The following is a 22,718-nucleotide window of genomic DNA, read 5'->3' as shown; positions in this document are numbered from 1 at the left end:
ACGGGGTTGGGTTTGCCCTTGACCCCGTGATTCTGGGGGCAGTAACGAGGTTGTTCCTCCGTTCGTTCCCGGGTGGCATGCGGGTTGTGCGTGTGTGTAGTCGTGGGGTCAAGCCACGGTCTGCTCACCCTGTGCGTTAAGTTGCTTGAGTGCCTCTTCGCACGGTCGGGTCCGTCGCCTTCCCGTGAAGCCCCTAATAGGGGGGATGCCCTCCATTAGGGGGGGTCGGGGGGGCTCGGCCCTCCCTGTTCTGATGGTTTTGGGGGGCTGTCAGCGGGGTGTATTTGTCAGCCAGCGGCTCCGCTTGGCCTCCCATTGTGCAGTGTGATGCCAAGCAGAGCCACTAACGGAACAGAACGATAGGTTATGACTATAACCGAGTTCTGTCAGTTAGTGGTGACGCTTGGCATCAGACGGCCGCTGCAGCCCTTGACCTCACCTTGTGGTGAAAGCTTGGGAAGGAGGAGAGCAGGTGACCACACACCTGCTTATGAAATTAAGCTGATGAGGGGTGTGGTCAGACTAATACTGGTATTAAAGGTACATTTGTGGTTTATTCAGTGCGCGTGCACGTACGCGAGATAGTGCAGTGTGATGCCAAGCGTCACCACTAACTGACAGAACTCGGTTATAGTCATAACCTATCGTTTCCCCTGAAGCTTAAGAGGCTAGCTGACAGAATTGGGGGGAGGCTTGATTATTCTACTGGCCAGAGAAAGTCATGTCCTCTACTAAACACCTACATTTGTATTTGATTAGCAATGTTTTGTATCAACCATGAAGATTTGACCATGAGCATAATTAACCTCTCCGGTTCAACCAGTCACAAGTGTTTTCTTGCCGTTTGTGGTTTCCATTGTGATTGCTGATGCATACACACGTTGTTTCCAATTAGGAAACGCTGGCGTTTACGTTAGGTAGTTCACATTTGAAGCCCGAAACTCTGACTGCCCAACCAGAAGTCTGCAAATCATGTTATTATTTCTTAAAATACAACTGGAGCGTGGCCAATTCTGTGGCCAATGAGGAATGCTGTAGGAGTCACCACGAGAGTGCCATGCAAGGTGCACAAGGTTCAGTAATTCATATTATTCTCACGACATGTCACGCATTTATGATCCAACATGGCACAACGCCACAAACTGAGTTCATTGGCCGCGGTTGTTATTTAATTATAATCACCTGTTATTTGCCATAGCCCATGTGCTGCACACAGCAGCATCACACCTGGACAAGAGGAAGGGGAACTATGTGAGAATGCTATTCATCGACTACAGCTCGGCATTCAATACCATAGTCCCCTCCAAACTCATAGCCAAGCTCAGGGACCTGGGCTTGAACTATGACCTCTGCCAGTGGGTCTTGGACTTCCTGACGGGCAGACCCCAGGTGGTGAGAGCAGGCAACTGCACCTCCTTATCCATCACCCTCAACATAGGGGCCCCCCAGGGCTGTGTTCTGAGTCCCCTCCTCTACTCCCTGTACACACACGACTGTGTGGCTCAGCGGAGTAACAACACAATCATCAAATTTGCTGACGACACAGTAGTGGTGGGCCTGATCTCTGCAAACGACGAGAGGGCCTACCTGGAAGAGGTCAAGGTCCTGGTGGGATGGTGCCAGGAGAACAGCCTCTCCCTGAACGTCAGCAAAACAAAAGAGATGATTGTGGACTTTAGGAGGTCGGGGGTCAAGGACTACAGCCCCCTCAGCATCGACGGGGCACCGGTTGAGAGAGTGAACAGTTTTAAGTACCTCGGAGCCCACATATCCGAGGACTTGACATGGACCACACACATTGACAGTGTTGTGAAGAAGGCATGACAACGCCTCTACTTCCTCAGGCGCCTAAGGAAGTTCCAAGTCAGTCAGAAGATCCTTAAGAACTTCTACTCATGTACAATAGAGAGCAGATCCTGACTGGCAACATCACCTCCTGGTTTGGGAATAGCACTGCACAAGACCGAAGCAGACTACAAAGAGTGACACGTTCAGCCGAACGCACAATTGGAGGGGGGCTCCCCACCCTCCAGAACATTTACAACAAGCGGTGCAGGGGTAAGGCTAAGAGAATCATCAAGGACTCCAGCCACCCGAACAACTGCCTCTTTGAACTGCTGCGGTCAGGCAAGCGATACCGGAGTCTCAAGGCGAGCACAGAAAGACTCCGAAGAAGCTTCTATCCCCAGGCCATCAGGCTGCTCAACGAACAATAAACACTATACAACAACCATCAAATGCACACAGCACACACATCCACACGCACACACTCACTTTAAACAAACAACACACTGCAGCACCCACTCTCCACACTTTAGATCACCTAAACACACTTTATATTTATTGATAAAGGATTTGCACTATAACTCGTACACCTTAGTGTAAATTGTACCTAAATTGTACCTCATCCCATTTCTGCTTTGCACTATAAAGTATTGTATATACACTGCATAGTATATTGTATATTATATGGTAACTCAGTTACTTCTATTCTGCATCGAACATTGTACATATGTCTATACTGAACACTGTGACCTCTTTTTTACTTCTAATTTACATGCTACAGTATACTATTTTATTTCATACTTATCTTGTCTTGCACAGTCTCTGGAGCGTAACAGTAAGAAGCATTTTGTATAAAAGTATTCTGTACTTCTGTATGACAACTATTAAAGAAACTTGAAACTTGATTGCAATCGCATGTTGTTTGCCAATATATCTGCAATGATTATATAATGGGATCGCCTATAGAGGATACAGTTAGTAGAGGATAGAGGATACAGTTAGTAGAGGATAGAGGATAGAGTTAGTAGAGGATAGAGGATAGAGTTAGTAGAGGATAGAGGAAATAGTTAGTAGAGGATAGAGAATACAGTTAGTAGAGGATAGAGGATAGAGTTAGTAGAGGATAGAGGATACAGTTAGTAGAGGATAGAAGATACAGTTAGTAGAGGATAGAGGATACAGTTAGTAGAGGATATAGGATACAGTTAGTAGAGGATAGAGGATACAGTTAGTAGAGGATATAGGATACAGTTAGTAGAGGATAGAGGATACAGTTAGTAGAGGATAGAGGATACAGTTAGTAGAGGATATAGGATACAGTTAGTAGAGGATAGAGGATAGAGTTAGTAGAGGATAGAGGATACAGTTAGTAGAGGATAGAGGATACAGTTAGTAGAGGATAGAGGATACAGTTAGTAGAGGATAGATGATACAGTTAGTAGAGGATAGAGAATACAGTTAGTAGAGGATAGAGAATACAGTTAGTAGAGGATAGAGAATACAGTTAGTAGAGGATAGAGGATACAGTTAGAGGATAGAGAATACAGTTAGTCAGTAGCGGCTGGTACTATCGCAGCCTTGTGGGTCGCAGCCGGGGGTTCACGTTAGGTCGCGTTGAAAATGTAATGCTCTGAGATGCTCTGGAGCAATCTCTCTCTCTGTCTCTCGGATCAATCCAATAAAATAATTAACACATGTATGTTGTCATTTTAAACAACTCACCATTCATTCATTATGCATCAGCAGCAGCTAAATTAATGTTATAGTTCACAACACAGCAGCGCGTTTTGAATCGCTAGCCTATTATCGTCTCGTCTCAGCAAGCACAGTCAATAATTTCCGTAGCCGCATTTCTCGGAGACAGCTGTGTAGCGAGAGAGAGAGAGAGCGAGAGAGAGAGAGAGAGAGAGACTCACTGTTTAGTCAAAACGTCCAGGGCAGGAGGGCTTGATAAAGTGTATAATCCACTGTTGATGTATTCCAGACCACTGTCCACTGTCCAGACTGCATCCGCCATATAGCTTGTTAGCCAAGTGTTAGCTGTTAGCAGTTAGCACCACACAACACAAGTACTTCATTTCTTTGTCCATTTCCGCGTCGAACAGACTGCAAACTACCTGGCGTTCTATCGCCATGCTCTAAGACAAACTCTAACCTTAACCAACTTTGAAAGAGTGCCTAAGCTTAACCGTCGAAAGAACTTGCAGTCACGCTCTAAGACAAATAGCTGCATCTCACAAGTCACAACAACACAACTATCTCTACCACCAAGCTAGAATTGGAACATAGAAAGTGGATTCGGCCAATCAGAGATCGTCTCCGCGAAATACTGCTACGGAAAAAAAAACTGACGTCGGCCAATCAGAGAGCGTCTCCGCGAAATGCGGCTATGGAAATTCTTGATGCTGCTGCCTAGACCGCTTCAAATCGCGCCCGGATTCCAACATAATAGTCATATTTCAACGCACAACACATTACGCACTGATTGGCTGCGACGGATACAGCGATCAAACAGTGACGCGCACTCAGAGCGCTATTGCGTCTAGCCCGGGCCGAGAAAAAAAAAAAAAAAAAACGTGAGTCACTTCCTGTTCAGGAAAACAAGTATTTTTTATTTTATATATTAACGTTATATTGTGCATTGGAAACACAAACATACTTAAAATGAGTAAATATTATTCATTTTAAACATGTTTATATTATTTATAGGGATATAAAACAAAAAACAAAACAAAAATTTCTTCTTCTCTGATTTAACAGGTGGGGCGGCGCCCTAGCGCCCCCGGTGGCGAGCCGCCACTGCAGTTAGTAGAGGATAGACAGAGGATACAGTTAGTAGACGATCAAGGCTAGAGTTAGTAGGTGTCAAAGTAAACAGGAAAGACTAAAGCCAAATGTATACTTGCTGAGTCCAGGTGCAGCTGCTGTATATTCTGTTACCTCTTTCAATCTCCAGAGTAAATGAAGATCAACTTTATATTCAGTGTCCTGCACTGTAATTCCTCCTGCATTTAATAAACAGCCACAGGCGAGGCTAACAATATGATGCACCACAAACTGCCTGACAAATTAATCACACACCAGACGCCATAGGGGAAAGGAAAGAAGTGGGGTTGAGAGCAACGAGGCGTGATTTCCTGCCAATCACATAACCTAGCATCTGTTTTTATCAACAAAACAAGGATGAATCCACATCTACAGTATGTCGACCGTCACCACGGTCTTTATCTTGAATGATGCCATCATTTACCAATCCTCGAGACCATAATATCAACTGGAATGGATGCTCGTTGGAGCACATAATGTCCGTGGCATGCTATAGTTGGTAATAAATATGTCCCCCCCCAATGAATGTGTCATAATCACAGCACGGGCCTACTTCACTCCCCCTCCTTTTCCCCTCACGTCCTCCACACGCTCCTCTTCATCCCCCTCTCTATCCACTGCGCACTCCTCATCATCCTCTCTTTCTTCAGTCACCCCTTCCTTCACCCTCATTCACCCAGCTGTATTCCATCCCCCTAATTCACACACGGGCAAGCACACCACTCTCCCCAGCTGCACCCTATCCTCCCCTGATGAGGGGACTATATCTACACCTCGACGCTGACCAGAAGCTGTCGTGGTATTAATTACCACTGCCCAGGTACGACGTCTCTGCCACAAGCTCTACTGCTAGATACCCTCTGTGTATTGGCTTACTCTAACCCGTTTCTCTCCTGTGCCCCAAAGGACCGTCGTCCCTGTCTGGACGTCACCTGTTCCCGAGAGGAACACCTATCTCCCGCTGCCACCCAGCAGCTCCAGCGTCCCTGTCTGGACGTCACCTGTTCCCGAGAGGAACACCTATCTCCCGCTGCCACCCAGCAGCTCCAGCGTCCCTGTCTGGACGTCACCTGTTCCCGAGAGGAACCCCTATTCACCCGCTGCCCCCCCAGCAGCTCCCCCGACAAGCACCAGGACCGCTTGCTCGCTCACTGCCGCCGTGGCAGCCACAGGACAGAACATTAACCCTGTTCTATTTTCCCCCCCAATTCCTGTGTTGCTCAATTCAATTAAACACCCTTGAAACCGCTCCCTTTCTCTTCTCGTGTATTCAGCAATTGGGCTGTGCTCCAGACTCCAGTTCTCACAGAATGAAGTATGTATGGCATGTACACATACGTTTTATGTCGTCTCTTTGTTTAGTTTCCTCTGAAGCCACTGTTCACACCTCCACCTCCCCCCTGTATCCTTCCCTTCCTCTCCCCCTCACACCTGAAAGATATTTGGTTTTCGTTATGATTATAACAGGATAAGTACGTATTTAAATACCTTTATTCATGCCTTTTTCTAAACTGTTTAGTTTGGGTGTGATTACCAATTAAGTAATCTCTTCCTATATTAAAGTAATTAGTTCACTTATTCTCCCCGTATTACCCGCTGTTCACAGTGGGTGGGGTCTTCCTATATGCATGGCAAATGGCGGAGTTTCACAAAGCTGCTGTGACATCATGTGGGTCATGTGATACACAATGCAACACAGCTGGCTGTAGTGTTGATGCCTTCTAGCCATTTTTCCTGTCTTGGTACCACTTGCGTCTCAATAGTTTGAGTGTGGACAACACATAATTCTATCATTTCAGGGGGGGGGGGGGGGGGGGGGGGGTGTATAAATCGGATCACTCATTCATCCACTCACTCACTCATGAACGAATAGGCAGGAATACTTTGCCGGGAACATGTGCAGGTAACGCCGTGTGGGTCTTCATGGTTTATAATCAAATAATATACTTGTTGTTGACCGATATGCGAAATATCGGTCCATGGCCTGCCATCAGTTTATGTGTGGAGTTTCATGCAAATCAGATCAGAATTGTAGAAGTCATGGCTGATGCAGAGGGATAGACACACACGCACGCACGCACGCACGCACTCTGTGTACAGCAGGTGGGATTGTTTACCGATTTCTCCCTGTATATGAAATACTGTGGGATTTAAGTTGGTTATTAATATTTTAGTTAAGTGCTGATTGTATTGCCCTCAGCCCCTGTTTCCAGTGGGTGTGCTTCTGATTGCTTCCCTGTATGCCATTACATGCATAAAGTGGGTGTTTTCAGGCAAATTACATTTATTTCACCTTTTATTGTAAGTGACTGCAGCCAGTTGTGAGTGACCTGATTATTGGTTCCCCCCTTTTCAGTTATCTATAGCTGGTTCACTGCTGTTTATTTTCAGTTCACATAAATTGTACCTCAGTATGCAGCAGGTGGTATTGTTTACTCGATCTCCCTCTATATGAAATACATTGGGAAAGTTGGTTGTTATTATTGTTGTTAATTAAAACCTGCACAGTGCAAATAGCTGGACGGGGTATTGCAATCATTCCTGTGTGTGTGTCTGTCTATCCATCTCAGCTACATTTATGATTCGATTTGGATGAAACTTTGACCGATGGCAGGCCAAATACCTGTGTTTTTATATATTTATTGGTCAACGACAAGTATTTTATTTGATTTAATTTCCATCATTGCCCATTGAAATCAATAATGAGGGTAAACATAAAAGCAAGAGGCCGCTACTACACAAAGCCCCACCTAGACTCTTGTAATCAGCTCTCTTTACAACATGCCAATATCCGAGTCGGCCTCTTTTTGTAGATGAAATACCTATGAATTAGAAAAACGTAATTTTCTGGCAGTTCCCAGGTGTGAATGTGTGTAACTGTGTGTAACTGTGTGAATGTGAATTGAACGTGAAAAATAGCCCAGCAACCCTGCCCTCTGTAAATAAAGGTATAAGAAAACCCCCAAAAACAACATGGATTGTTTTTAAAAGGCTCCAAACCTCAGACACATGTTGGTGAGGACTGATTGTTCAATCAACCCCAAACCAACCCCACCTACATTTCTGAGTCCTGTGAAACTGGGCAATTACAAAATGTGGTAACTGTCAACAGTGTAATTTCACTCGTAAAAAACCAAGACAGTCTATCACCCACACACACACACACACACACACGCGTCACACACACACACACACACACACACACACACACACACACACACACACACACACACACACACACACACACACACACACACACACACACACACACACACACACACACACACACACACGTCACACACACACGTCACACACACACACACACACACACGCACACACACACACACACACACACACACACACACACACACACACACACACACACACACACACACACACACACACACACACACACACACACACACACACACACACACACACACACACACACACACACACACACACACACACACACACACACACACACACACACACACACACACACACACACACACACACACACACACACACACACACACACACACACACAGGGAAAGCATTCACTATTAAAGGCACCATCTCATGTAAAACCAACAATGCCCCTGCGGACTAGCATACTGTACATAGGAAAAACTTCCATACCCCTTAAAAACAGAATCTCAGAACACAGAAGTACTGTCAGAAACCAAGGAGCCCCGTGGTCAACCACTTCAATCTAGTGAACCGGAGGACATAAACACTCTTATATTGAAACGTGAACTATTCTGGATTTACACTCTAGACACTACGTCACCCACGGGCCTCAATGAGAACATGTACACTGTAAAAAGAAAAGTCTTTTCACTGGAAATTCACTATTATTTTACAGATTACTTTTGTTTTTCTACTTTAAAGGAAAACTCCAACATTTTGGGAAATTCGCTTATTTGCCATCTACCCTGGAGTTAGACAAGAAGATACATACCTTTCTCTTCTCTGTGCATGCAGTAGGAGTAGGAAGACGTTGGGAACTAGGCTAATGGAGGAACCTACTTCCAGTGACTGATGCTAAGCTAGGCTAACGGTGCGCGTCTTCCTACTCCTACTGCATGCACAGAGAAGAAAAGGGTATGTATCTTAACACCAACATTTTGGGAACCCTGGAGTTAGACAAGAAGATGCATACCTTTTTCTTCTCTGTGCATGCAGTAGGAGTAGGAAGACGTTGGTAACTAGGCTAATGGAGGAACCTACTTCCAGTGACTGACACTAAGCTAGGCTAACGGTGCGTGTCTTCCTGCATGCACAGAGAAGAAAAAGGGTATGTATCTTCTTGTCTAACTCCAGGGTAGATGCCAAATAAGCGAATTTCCCAAAATGTTGGAGTTTTCCTTTAAGTGTAAATGCCATACAAATACAGTAAATTACCTTTTATCAAAATATTAACCATTAAATAAAGGTTGTAATCTGTAAATGTATTTGATTTGACTGTAATTTGACAGTAAGAATTTGGCAACCGTTGCTGCCAGAGATTTACCGTTATTTTTACAGTCTTTTTTGTGTGTGTACATTCGCCCCCGAACCCACTACTTGTCAGTTATAGCCTCTGTGCTGTTGTTCTCTGGCAAAAGATATTGCACATCTTATAGGACAAACACAGGCAGGAGTATTTTCCCATACTTGTTAGGGGCTGACATTGGTTAGCGACACCCTATTAAGTGTTATTGGTTTTCTTCCGGGGATGTTTATTGAGTGTCACCTTACACTATTGGATTCTGTACTTTTTGAATGCAGAGATATGTACACACTATAATTTAAGATGGCATGTGCATTATCACTGTAGTCTGATGCAGAGCAGTTGTGCTTGAAATGTCACCTTGGTGCAATACATAAGATACGTGGGACATTGGAGCTCTGTAGTGTGCTGTATATTTGTTTATTTCAGATATGGCACCCCGAACCAGCCATCCTGCAGCTCTGGGCTTGGACCCAGACGAAAGTCTTTCTCTGGTCTGCATCCCCTTAACAATTGTGTGTATTGAGCCATACTGTATTGTACCCATTCTGCAATCTGTTAATAACATTTTCAATCAATCAATCAATCAATCAATCAATCAATCAATCAATCAATCAATCAATCAATCAATCAATCAATCAATCAATCAATCAATCAAACCCTTCTCAGTCCCTCTCTAAATTGTTAGATGAGGCTGTCTTGTGGACCATATGCGATGCCAGGGCTGCCTACCTCCACTCCTACTAGCTATGACCAGAAGTGGAGTGTGTTCTCTGTGTGTTGTTACAAAAGGCAGGAAGATCCAGCCACTTGCCCCATCCAGCTGGTTCTCCACTTTCTTCACTTCACTATTGGGACTCAGGAAGCGTGACGGTGTACACTACCGCTATCTCTCTTCCATGAGGCGGTGGGGGGTGTTACACCGGGGAGACATCCCTTTAGTGCCTCAGTTAATTAAAAGAGCGTACTGCCTGCACCTGGACACAAGGCGGTGACCCGTGCATGCATTTGGCTTTCCGATTTTTCAGTTTTCAGATGAGCCAATAATTTTCTAACGATGGTACCATATGTTGGAGTACGTGTTGTGCAGAGGTTGTTGTGCAGAGTTGTCATAGTTGTCAGAGGTTGGGTACTTTCAGATGATGTATCACGTTCACAGTCCAAGTGACTTGGATTGACTTGTATTGGCTGTCCAAAGAAATGTCAAAACAGACTTACATGGTTTATTGTCTTGACTGTAAAGGCTCACACACACTTTCAGTTTCTTGCAGACAGTTGCGTAGGAGGAAATGTCCATAGACAAGAGAAGAGAGAACTTCCACTGTCCTTCTACTTGCAATACGCTTTATTAGAGATTCAAGGTTCCAGTTCTTAGACCTTTTACCTGTTGAAGGTCTGTGTGGGAGTTCTCCCTTCTCTTGTCTATGGTTCATTGTCTGGAAGGTTAAGGCGAGACAGTACCCCCGAAATCACCTTTTTGCTTTTTATTAATTTTTTGACGATATTGAGATTTTGTTATATTTTGCTTCCCTAATATGTCTTATTGCAAACTAGTGCCAATAAAATATCGAAAACACACAATTAGTTGTTTATTTTACTGTCCATAGATCATAATTACAATACAAAACTTTGAGGTTGTTTTCTCAAAAACTAGTTTTTATGCAATTTACTTACACACAAAGTCTTGGAACTTAATTTCCCTAGTACCTATATACACACCAAACTTTCCACATTTCTTCCTATCCATATCCTGCTTCTAATTCCAGAAGGGTTTGTTGATATATCATTCATATTGATTGATTTATTGAAAATTGTATTAACAGATTGCAGAATGGGTACAATACAGTACAGCTCAATACACATAATTGTTAAGGGGATGCAGACCAGAGAAATACGTTCGTATTGTTTACATCAGGGTCCCCCATTTTCAATTCATCATAACATATATGACATACATGACATACAGATAGACAGTACTGCTACATCTAGACATTTATGACATACCAGATCTACAAATACAGTACTGTTTGTGATACAAAAATTGTCTAAAAAAGAGAGTATATACATTTGAGGGGGAAGAAACTGTACATTGGAGGAGGTTGGGTATAGGTGGGGGGGGGGGGGGGGGGGTGGGGAAACTGTACATTGGAGGTGGTTGGGTGTGTGGGGTGGGGGGGGGGGGGTGATATAGTTTTATACTTATCTATTTTTGCCTAGCACAGTCTCTGGAGCGAAATAGAAAGAAGCATTTTCAAGTTTCTTTAATAGTTGTCATACAGAAGTACAGAATACTTTTGTACAAAATGCTTCTTACTGTTGCGCTCCAGAGACTGTGCATGACAAGATAAGTATGAAATAAAAACATAGTAAAAATTAGAAGTAAAAAAAGAGGTCACAGTGTTCAGTTTTGACATATGTACAATGTTCGTAGACGTAGTTACCATACAATATACAATACTGTGCAGTGTACTAATATACAATACAATATAGTGCAAGGCATAAATGGACGAGGTGCAGTTTAGGTACAATTCACAGTAGGTGTACGAGTTGTAGTGCAAATCCTTTATCAATAAATATAAAGTGTAAGTGTGTTTGTGTGATCTAAAGTGTGGAGAGTGGGTGCTGCAGTGTGTTGTTTGTTTGAGTGAGTGTGTGCGTGTGGGTGTGTGTGCTGTGTGCATTTGATGGTTGTTGCATAGTGATTATTGTTCGTTTAGCGATTATTTTCGTTTAGCAGCCTGATGGCCTGGGGATAGAAGCTCCTTCTGAGTCTTTCTGTGCTCGCCATAAGACTCCGGTATCGCTTGCCTGACGGCAGCAGTTCAAAGAGGCAGTTGTTCGGGTGGCTCGAGTCCTTAATAATTCTCTTAGCCTTCCCCTTGCACCGCTTGTTGTAAATGTTCTGGAGGGTGGGAAGCCCCCCTCTAATTGTGCGTTCGGCTGAACGTGTCACTCTTTGTAGTCTGCTACGGTCTTGTGCAGTGCTATTCCCAAACCAGGAGGTGATGTTGCCGGTCAGGATGCTCTCTATTGTACATGAGTAGAAGTTCCTAAGGATCTTCTGACTGACTTGGAACTTCCTTAGGCGCCTGAGGAAGTAGAGGCGTTGTCGTGCCTTCTTCACAACACTGTCAATGTGTGTGGTCCATGTCAAGTCCTCGGATATGTGGGCTCCGAGGTACTTGAAACTGTTCACTCTCTCAACTGGTGCCCCGTCGATGCTGAGGGGGCTGTAGTCCTTGACCCCCGACCTCCTGAAGTCCACAATCATCTCTTTTGTTTTGCTGACGTTCAGGGAGAGGCAGTTCTCCTGACACCACTGTGACAGGTTCTCTACCTCTTCCAGGTAGGCCCTTTCGTCGTTGGCAGAGATCAGGCCCACCACTACTGTGTCATCAGCAAATTTGATGATGGTGTTGTTGTTCCGCTGTGCTACGCAGTCATGTGTGTACAGGGAGTAGAGGAGGGGGCTCAGAACACAGCCCTGGGGGGCCCCTATGTTGAGCGTGATGGATGAGGAGATGCAGTTGCCGGCTCTTACCACCTGGGGTCTGCCCGTCAGGAAGTCCAGGACCCACTGGCACAGGTCATAGTTCAAGCCCAGGTCCCTGAGCTTGGCTATGAGTTTGGAGGGGACTATGGTATTGAATGCTGAGCTGTAGTCGATGAACAGCATTCTCACATAGTTCCCCTGCCTCTTGTCCAGATGTGATGCTGCTGTGTGCAGCACATGGGCTATGGCGTCCTCCGTGGACCTGTTGGGGCGATATGCAAATTGCAGAGGGTCCAGGTTGATGGGGAGGGAGGAACAGATGTAGCCCTTCACTAGCTTCTCAAAGCACTTCATGGCTATGGAGGTGAGGGCTACAGGGCGGTAGTCGTTGAGGCAAGCGGGCGTAGATTTTTTGGGTACAGGGATGATGGTGGACTTCTTCAGACAGGTGGGGATGACGGCCTGTTCCAAGGACAGGTTGAAGATGTCAGTGAATACCGGGGCCAGTTGGTCGGCACAGACTTTTAGGACGCGGCCGGGGATGCCGTCCGGTCCTGCTGCCTTCCTGATATCCACTTTTTTAAAGATCCGTCTCACCTCATGCTCTGTTACCCTGAACACTGAGTCTCCATCAGCAGACCCCCCCCCCCCATTGCCGTGGTTTGTAGGCTGGTGTTGTTATTCACAGCCTCAAACCTCGCATAGAAGGAGTTGAGATCATTTGCTAAGGAGATGTCACTGTTCAGTTTGAGGGGGGTTCCTTTGTAGTCTGTCATTGTTCTGAGGCCCTGCCACATGCCTCTAGAGTCAGCCTGTTCAAACTGAAGTTCAACTTTATCCCTGTAACGCCGTTTTGCCTCTATTACTGCTCTCCTGACGTTGTATCTTGCCATCTTGTGTTCTTCCATGTTGCCTGTCACCAGCCCGGTGTTGTATGCTGATGTGCGCACTTTCAGAGCCTCACGGACGGATTTGTCTACCCAGGGCTTTTGATTTGGGTAGATATTAATTTTGGTGGTGGGGATTATTACTTCTACCTGAGTACAGACATAGTCAATCACCGTTTCGGTGTATTCGTTAATATTGGCTGTGTTATCACGGAATACACTCCATTCTGTGCTTCCCAGCACTGCTTGTATTCTGTACTTCTGTATGACAACTAATAAAGAACTTGAACTAGTATATAGTAAATTTAATACCAAAACTAGGTGAAAGTAAAAAAATTTCATGACAGTAGACAGTATTTCCTGATGTATGGGCTGATAAGAGGACATAGCCACAATCCCTTCTGGAAAAAAGTTTTGTTTTGAATGTATCAACAAAATGAAACCAAGTTTTTGAATCTGGCATTATCCATGTATGGTGCAGCGAGACTTGGCGATACATGCAATGACAAACACATTTTTTCTTAGTTTTTATGTACATAACAAACAAAGTTTCATAGTGATATCTATTCAAATAACTTTTAGCCTATTAGGCGGGACTCCCTTTCACTGCCGCACTACCAAAACGGTTAACCCTTTCACTGCGACAACACACAGAAGGTTAACCCTTTCACTGCCACACAACAGCCGGTTAACCGTCGGTTGTGTGATAGTAAAGGGTTAACCTTCTGTCATGTGGCAGTGAAAGGGTTAAATTACGGGCTGATAAACTGCACTCACTTTTGCATCCCGGCGAGGGCCTCCAGTATGTCTCCTTCCAGCTGTTTCTCCAGATCCTCCACGACCTTCTGCACCACCGCCTGGCTGCTCTGGTGTTCGTCCCTGACGCCCACAATGTTCTCCTGGATCACGTCTTCGTAGCTCTGCTCCCCCCCCAGCTCGGCGCCAACATACTGCACCAGGTTCTCCACCACCACCTGGTTCCCATGCTGGATATCCTTGAGGTACGCCAGCTCCTCCTTCTGGGCCTTGACTCTGCGAGCCAACGCCGGGTTGGTGTTGAAGAAGACGGAGCACTCGTCCGCTTCCGTCTCGTGGAGCAGCGTCGGCGGGGGCAGTGATGGCGGCGGTGTCGTCGTCGTTGGCACCGGCGTGACCCGGGGTTGGTCATTTGTCGTCGGCCTCGCGGCTTCATCGGCCACCGCCTGGGAGGTCTGGTTAGCAGCCGTCATCGTCAGGGAGACATCGAAGCCCGAGCCCCATTCGCCGTCCCCGCTTTGGCAGAGGGCTGGCGTCGTGGATACCCAGAGCAAGGCGGCGAGCGTCCAACAAGGCCACATGGTCACCTGCAGAGAGGGAGAAAGAAGGAGGTGAGTGTCGGTAAATAATCTCCTTGAATTTGACAGAGGATGAGGCCAGGCCCGGACTGGCCATCGGGAGCACGGTAGTTTTCCCGGTGGCCTAGCCTGCACAGATAAAAAAAAAATTATATAAAAAAATATATATATATATTTTTTTATTATAATATATATATATATTTTTTTGCCAGGCCATTGTTTCTAGTTGTGGCGGCGGCGCGGCGCGATGGTTAGATAACCTTAGTGGGTGGGGAACAACCAGGATTTCACTGTCTGCGACAGAGTTGGAGAACTATCTGACTCTCTCTATACTCTCTCCCTCACGTGGATCTCACACACACACAATGGAGCCGTGCTGCCGCTTTTGATTGGTGGAGGCGGGACCAGGCGATACAACTGATTGACAGCGGAGGCGGCGAATTGACTGCTAAATCCGGCAACATTTATCAAATGTTTTCTTGCACCAAGGTCAAGGAACCAGCAGGTTAGTCAGTGATAAAAATAAACATGTGGATGTTAGCTAGCTAACATTGCCATGCAATGCATAATCTCCCCTGTCAAAAGCCCAATGTTAAATCTGCCAAGAAACAAATAAATAATTTAACCCTTGTATCTGAAAACTAAAGTGTTATACTCTTACCATATTAGGGGACTAAATTGAAAAACGCCATAAAAAGATTATATGTTTCTTTTCCATAAATATTTTATTCAATTTCAGATTAAAAATGAAATTCTCCCACTTTTCTGAAAGGAGTTGTTAAATCTGACATTACAAAAATGTGGTGGTTATGATTGGGGCTGAAGTTGAATAAACAATTTATGAAAGAGAAAGTCAAAATAATTCCAAGATAATTCAAAGATTACACACCTTTGCCACATATATTGGCTACAAACATAACCACTGCAAAGTTATCAAAAAAATAAGAATCTGATCAGACACAAGGGTTAAGTTGTTGTTCCCTTTCTAATTTCCTCAAAAACATCTAGTCTAGTTAATGTGATCAATATTATTTGACAATTGATGCTTTTTGTTGGAAATTTCAGTCAGTGAGCTCATACTTTGAGCTCATTTTATAGTTAAAATGATTGAGACAACGCAATCTTCTGTCTTCGTTGTGCATGCATGCGTGTGCTCACCACACGCGATACATGTGTCACTATTCTGGCAGTGGCTACTGTTATTATAGTATTGTAATGAAAGGTCTGTTATTTAATGTTTGTGTAAAGGGCTATTTTAACTGTTGATGGGTAGTGCATCAGTAAAGTGAATATGGTATTGTGCTCTTGCTCTGTTTGAATAGGTGGAGAGAGTGGTTAACTGTATTATAATAGTAAATAGAAAAATATGTTGTGCTCTTGCTTTTTTCTTTTTGAAGGTGGAGAGCGTAGCATTGCAAGTGCAACAACAGTTTTATTTGAGGTTCATAACAGTACATTGTACTAAGCAATTGTTGGCTCATTAGTTTGTGATTCACATGCACTAAAATTCACCAGAATGCAGAAAATTAAGTCTTTGTAACAAAAAAATTCCTGGTGGGGGACCCCCAGACCCCCCGCTTAAAAAGTGGCCTGATTGGGGCTATATTTCGCGCTATATCTCCCGGTATGAATTATTTCCCCAGTCCGGCCCTGGATGAGGCCTTACAGTATATAGGTCATGTGGGAAGTAGTTTTGTAGGGCCCCAGGGTGGGAGCTTTCATACTTTGATTTGGGATGCAGCCAAATTGGAAACAACACGGTACTAGCGAGCATCCATAGGAAAAAAGGTTAAAGTACGCTCATATATGGACATAGTGGCTACTGTTGCCTTCATCAGGATGAGCATATTCTTGTGAGAAGATTAGATTAATTAATTAATTAATTATTCATTTATTGTCATCATACAGCACAAGTACAGTACAACGAAAATAACTTGGCATCTAACCAGCGTGCAAGGTAACAGTAAAGTGCATTAACAATATACACAGTGTGATTAAATGTAAACAAGTGATTAAATGGAATATAGATAATGAAGCTAAAGTGAAATATATTGATTAAAATGAGATGCAGCTCACAGCAAAGATTAAACAAGTGAGGACTAGTGTGGGAGAATAGTCTCCCCCCCCAGCCATGTTTCAACCCCCCCATTCGATTACCATTCCCCATCCCTTTGGCTCTCACCTTCAACCCTCCCCAGCCCCCCAAACCATGCCCCCCCCCTCTCTCCTCCTCCTAACTCACCCCCATCCAATCCAATTGTCTCTCTCACCTGGACACACCCATCTTCTATGACCTATATCAGGGGTTCTCAAACTTTTTTTTTTACGCGACACTCGCGTAATTTCAACATGAAATTAAGGAATATCAAAATAAAAGCACACGTTGTTGAACTTGATCATGCATATTTATTAGAACATTTAATTACAGCACTATGTTATCCATACACATTTATAAAACAAGGCATATTTAGCCAAAATATGTTGCCAGAACATTAAAAAATATATATAATAATAATAATAATAATAATAATAATAATAATAATAATAATAATAATAATAATAATAATAATAATAATAATAATAATAATAATAATAATAATAATAGCATCCCAGAGTGCTTTGACAACACAAACAAATTATTAAAACAAAAGTAATATACTAAGTACAATTAAAATATATATATATATATTTTTTTCTTACTTGCCAATGCGCAACCCCACTCTCTGTCACCTACCCACAACCCCACTTTGGGTCGCAACCTGTAGCTTGAGAACCACTGACCTATATAGATCAGCGTTTCCCCTGTCTCGAGGAGCCCGTTACGAGACCCCCCGGCCAGGCACTCGCCGGGTCTCTCAGCCAATTCTCCTGGGTTGTAAAGCTACTAAACCTTGGTCAACTACATCTACATTTGTCTGAGTAAATTCTTCCTCACATCAGATTCACCCACACTAGAAATTCTAGGGTTAAAACAATACTCGGCTAAAAGATTATAGTGCTCACTTTTCCAAAGAGCTGCCATTAATGACGGAATATAAAGTAACTCCTTTTATGAGCTCCTTGAAAATACTCTATCTGCGTGTCCCAATTTCCTGGAAAGATAATGTATACTATTGGGCGATTTTAACACTGACATAGCCAATAAATCCTGTCCCACTTTCAGAGGAATGGACAGATGTGCCAGAATTTTTGGTCTTACACAAATCGTACAAGACCCAACCAGAGTGTGTAATTCTTCAAGTAGCACCATTGATTTAATCTCTTATTCAAAGTCCATTTCCCAGAGCGGTATGGTACATATGGTATTAGTATGGTATGGTATGGTACATATGGTATTAGTGACCACTTCTTGACCTTCTGTTCCAGGAGGGTTTTTGGAGATACTTTTAAGTCCCATAAAACCATCAAAGCCAGATCCTTCAAACACTACACAGTTGCTAGTTTTAGCAAGGAAATTAGTAAATTGAACTGGTCTTCCGTTACAGGCACGGACAATGTCAATCAGGCCTGGGCAAATTTTAAATCCTTGTTTGCTTCTGCCATAGATGCAGTAGCCCTTTCTAGATCTATTAGAGTTAAGCAGAGATCTCACCCGTGGTTCAATAAGGCGATTTTTGATGCCATCAGTGCTAGGGACAAAGCCCTTTCTGTTTTTAAGGAATCGGGTGACCAAGCCAACTTCTCTATTTTTAAAGACCTCAGAAACTCGGTCCAGTTCAAAGTCAGAGAAGCAAAATCCAATAATTTCTCAGAACAAATCCTGGAAAATCAGGACAACCCACAAACACTGTGGAAAACGCTTACAAATTTAGGATGCACGACCAAACCCAACAAAGATTCTAGCCCCTGCATTTCACTGCAGATCGGCGGTGAGGACATCAGCGACAAGAAACAGATTGCTGACCATTTGAATTTTTTTTTTTTTTTTTTTTTTACTTCAATTGCACATAAGCTAGTGGACCGCCTGCCATCTGGCCCTCTAACCTTTGGGCAGGCCCACCTTCATGAGTTTTATGCCCACTTGGGTGTTATCCCTAACAGCTTCTCTCTTAAGCCAGTCTCTGTAGTTTACATGATCACTCTTTTAAAAGGTCTCAAGTGCTCCAAGGCAACTGGTTTAGACAATATCCCAGCCAGGTTTTTAAAAGACGTAGCTGAGTTGATAGCGCCACCTATTACACATGTGATCAACCTGTCCTTGGCGCAGGGCATTGTCCCAAGCGACATGAAACATGTCAAAGTCATCCCCCTTTTTAAAAAAGGGAATAGGTGTGACCCCAGTAATTACTGGCCCATCTCGATTCTCAGTGTCACCTCCAAAGTTTTAGAAAAGGTAATTCACGAACAGCTCTATGAATATATTACAGACTCAAGATTATTATATAAATTTCAATCAGGTTTTAGGAAATCACATTCCACCGATTCTTGTTTACTTTTTTTAACTGATTTTATCAGAGCTGAAATGGATGCTGGCAAACTGTGGTATGATTTTAATTGACCTTCAAAAGGCTTTTGACACTGTCCACCACAGCCTTCTTTTTAACAAACTGTCAGCCCTTGGTATGAGCCCTGTCAGCCTAAAATGGTTCTCCTCTTATCTCTCCGATAGATACCAATTGACAGACATCCATGGCCATCACTCATCTGCCCTACCAGTGACTTGCGGAGTCCCTCAAGGGAGTGTCCTGGGCCCGTTATTGTTTTTAATTTACATTAACGATATGCAAGCTGCCTGTAATGTGAACCTGTTTCTCTATGCGGATGACTCTGCTATCCTTTCCTCTGACAAGGATGTGGAGAAGCTACAGGCCACTCTCAGTAAGGAATTCTCTAGCATAAAACATTGGCTCATTGACAATAAATTATCTCTGCATATGGCCAAAACAGAATACATCATCTTTGGTTCCCAACCCAGGCTGCGGAAGCTGGTCTCGCCCAGTATAAATCTTGAGGGACAGCTTTTTGCAGCAAAAAAGTGTATAAGCTATCTAGGTTGCCACCTAGACAGCAGCCTGAGCAGGGAATCCATGGCTCTCAAAACTATGAGCAAGGTGAATGGCAGAACTACATTTCTGACCAGGAAAGCATATTTACTAGACCCTGAAAGTCTTCGCATTCTGGCAAATTCTCTTGTTTCTTGCTGCTTCGACTATGCTATCTGTTCTTGGTACGGAGGTCTGACCAACGTTTTAAAAGATAAGTTACAGGTTTCCCAGAACAAACTCATCCGATTAACTCTAGGACTAGCCTCCAGAGCACATGTGGGCAAACAACACTTCCAGTTGCTGGGCTGGCTATCTCTGGAAGCCAGGTCCGTTCAACTTCAGCTCAACATAGTTCACAACATTTATAATAATAGGGCCCCCTCTTATCTTACAAATTATTTTCAGTGGAACAGGGACATGCATACCCTTAACACCTGAGCCAGCATTGCTGACCTGCGTATTCCAAGGTTCAAAACTAATATGGGCAAATGTTCTTTTAAATTCTGGGGAGCCACACATTGGAATTTGCTACCTTCACAGCTAAAATGCACCAGTAGCTGGTACAACTTTAAGAAAAAGTAAAATCTTGGCTCCTCGACAATGTCCAAAACTAGATTTTAAATGCATGAAAATGGCGTCTGATAAATTGTTGCCTGTGGCTACGTTTGCACTGCTTTTAAAATGTTCATGTCTATGTAGTTTGTCAAATTGTTATTTATGGTCCTGTTTTGTATTGTTTGTCTGTCTGAGACCAAGGACCACAATGGAAATAAGTCTTGACTTTTTTTGTGTAGCATCCTTGACGTTTTTCTGGAATCTTGTATCTTAAAAAAATTCTAATAAAATCTAATCAAATCAAATCATGGCGCATCTGTCCAGTAGCACTAGTAGAAATAAACAGAGCCTCATGGCCTCGGCTCTCTGAGTCATCATGGAAGGAACGCATAAACACAATGAACAGGACACTGGTTCTTCATTATCTCTATAATGCTTGGCAGAGTCCAGTCTAATGAATAGTTCCCACAGGAATTTTGGACTGCTGCCGCTGCTTTCTTTTTTATATAGCACTTTTATCCAAAGCGCTTTACAATTACAGTTACTCACATTTTCACATTTACTCACATCCAACCCATTCACTCACACATTCACTCACACATTCACACACCGATGGCGGAGGCAACCATGCAAGGTGCCAACCTGCTCATCGGGAGCAATTAGGGGTTAAGTGTCTTGCTCAAGGACACATCGCCACACGCTGCCCGGGAGAAGCGGGAATCGAACCGGGAACCTCCGGATTGCCAGACGACTGCTCTACCTCCCGAGCCACTGTCGCTCCGAAGTATCGTTTAAAATGTGCCCTAGGATAAATTCATACAAACATTGTGAATTGTTATTACAACGTACTTTGTTGTGCTGCAAGAATGCAGCAATCTGGATGTCATCATACAATATTATGTTCCAACAGTCTTTGTTTTATATGAGCTTCGGCTTTGCCCTTTACCTGGGTGCTGCTGAGTGGCACAGTATTTGGGGCAGGGCCTAAAGACTAGAGAAGCGGGTTTTGTGACAAGACGGTTGCTGGTTTGAATTCCCATACCGGTGAAATCTGGGTGGTGTGAAGTGAATACAGACTCCTACACCCTTTCCTCTCTGTGCGTTCAGTGGAAAGCTATCTGGCTGCAAGCTATAGCCTAAATAAGCACAAATAAATGGAAGCGGATCACTATAGCCTATATTAACACTCTCGGAGAGGTGTTTTGGGCCAACAGCTAGGCTAGCTGGTCTGTATCCACTTCCATTAATTTGTGCTAAGCTAGGCTAGCTTACAGCTGGATAACTTTCTACTGAACAACACAGAGAGGAAATTGGTTTGGTACTTGGTAGCAAGTAAAAACTGTATATTGTAGTGTACATAGGACCCAGTGCCCTAAATCTCAGGACTTTAGCATGTCTATTTTATCATGCCTATTTTATGTCTATTTTATTACCTGTTTACTATGTCTATTTTATTATTTATTATTTTTCTATCTTCTTGTCTGACTCCGGGAAGACGGTAAGCGCATTTCCCATAATAATGTCTGTTTCTCTCTGGACGGCCATTGCCTCACGCACTCTCCGCTTTTCTTTTCTCCAATCAGTGATTGTGAACTGACTGTCAGATCATTAGTGTACCGACTGTCTAGGTAGGAAATCAATGAATCACTGAAACAAGCCACCAATTACTCACACATTGAATCGTTTCAGGTGAGTGTGTTAGTTTCCTTGGAATGTTTTCTCCAAGTCATGTGGTGGAATTCTAAGACTCCATAGCTTCCAATGGCCAGTGAAAAGAAAATAAAGAAAGGAAGATTGAGTGGTTCTATTTAAACAGGAGGAGACTATCAAAGAAAGCAATCTGCAGTGTGTCTGTCATCACGCTCAAGCAGGAATGTGGGTGACAGGACGGGTCGGAGAGGTCGTCACTCAGCAACGAGCCAACATCCCCACAGCAGGTGATGATGACGTGATGATGTCACACCACTGGGGCTAAAGGCCTTGGACAAAGAAGCTTTTGATAGACTTTTAAGTGGCTTTGCTGTCGTTGTCTTCTTAGGTCTGAGATCTTTTCGATTTGTTCTTTCTTTGTACGCAAGACATTTTTTCTCTCTGTGAGGTTGTGGAACAAACGGCCTAAAATGTCCTGCAGACTGCTGGGTATTCTAGTGGCTTTACTAGATAAAGGCAACCTAATCGCAGTGGGATCTCCCCTGTGTTTCCTGTCTTTACTGTTGAATATAGCAGAAATGGCGCTTCTAGTGCCCTAGAAGTGGAGGTGATGCCAGGGGGAGGTGTTTGTGTTGTTTTAAAGGATTAAGAGGCTTTCCTGGTGATCTTCAGTGACGTGTGCCCACAGTACACTGTGTTGTTGTGACG

The 22,718-nt window shown here is 43.8% G+C and overlaps 1 protein-coding gene across 1 annotated transcript in view; it reads right to left on the bottom strand.

Moving 5' to 3' along the window:
• LOC311229105 (uncharacterized protein) overlaps positions 1-22,718 on the bottom strand; it is a 63,082-nt gene that overhangs the window by 6,589 nt on the left and 33,775 nt on the right. Inside the window, exon 2 of the mRNA XM_084315119.1 lies at positions 14,264-14,829. Within this exon, the coding sequence (XP_084171245.1) occupies positions 14,264-14,823 (560 nt within the window). The 5' untranslated portion in view covers positions 14,824-14,829. The remainder of the gene's footprint in view (positions 1-14,263; positions 14,830-22,718) is intronic.

The sequence above is a fragment of the Notolepis coatsorum genome, assembly GCF_963971535.1.
Source record: "Notolepis coatsorum genome assembly, chromosome: 5".
Classification (NCBI taxonomy): Eukaryota; Metazoa; Chordata; class Actinopteri; order Aulopiformes; family Paralepididae; genus Notolepis; species Notolepis coatsorum.
The sequence above is the reverse complement of the archived record's forward strand: the minus strand, read 5'-3'. Positions and strand labels throughout refer to the sequence as shown.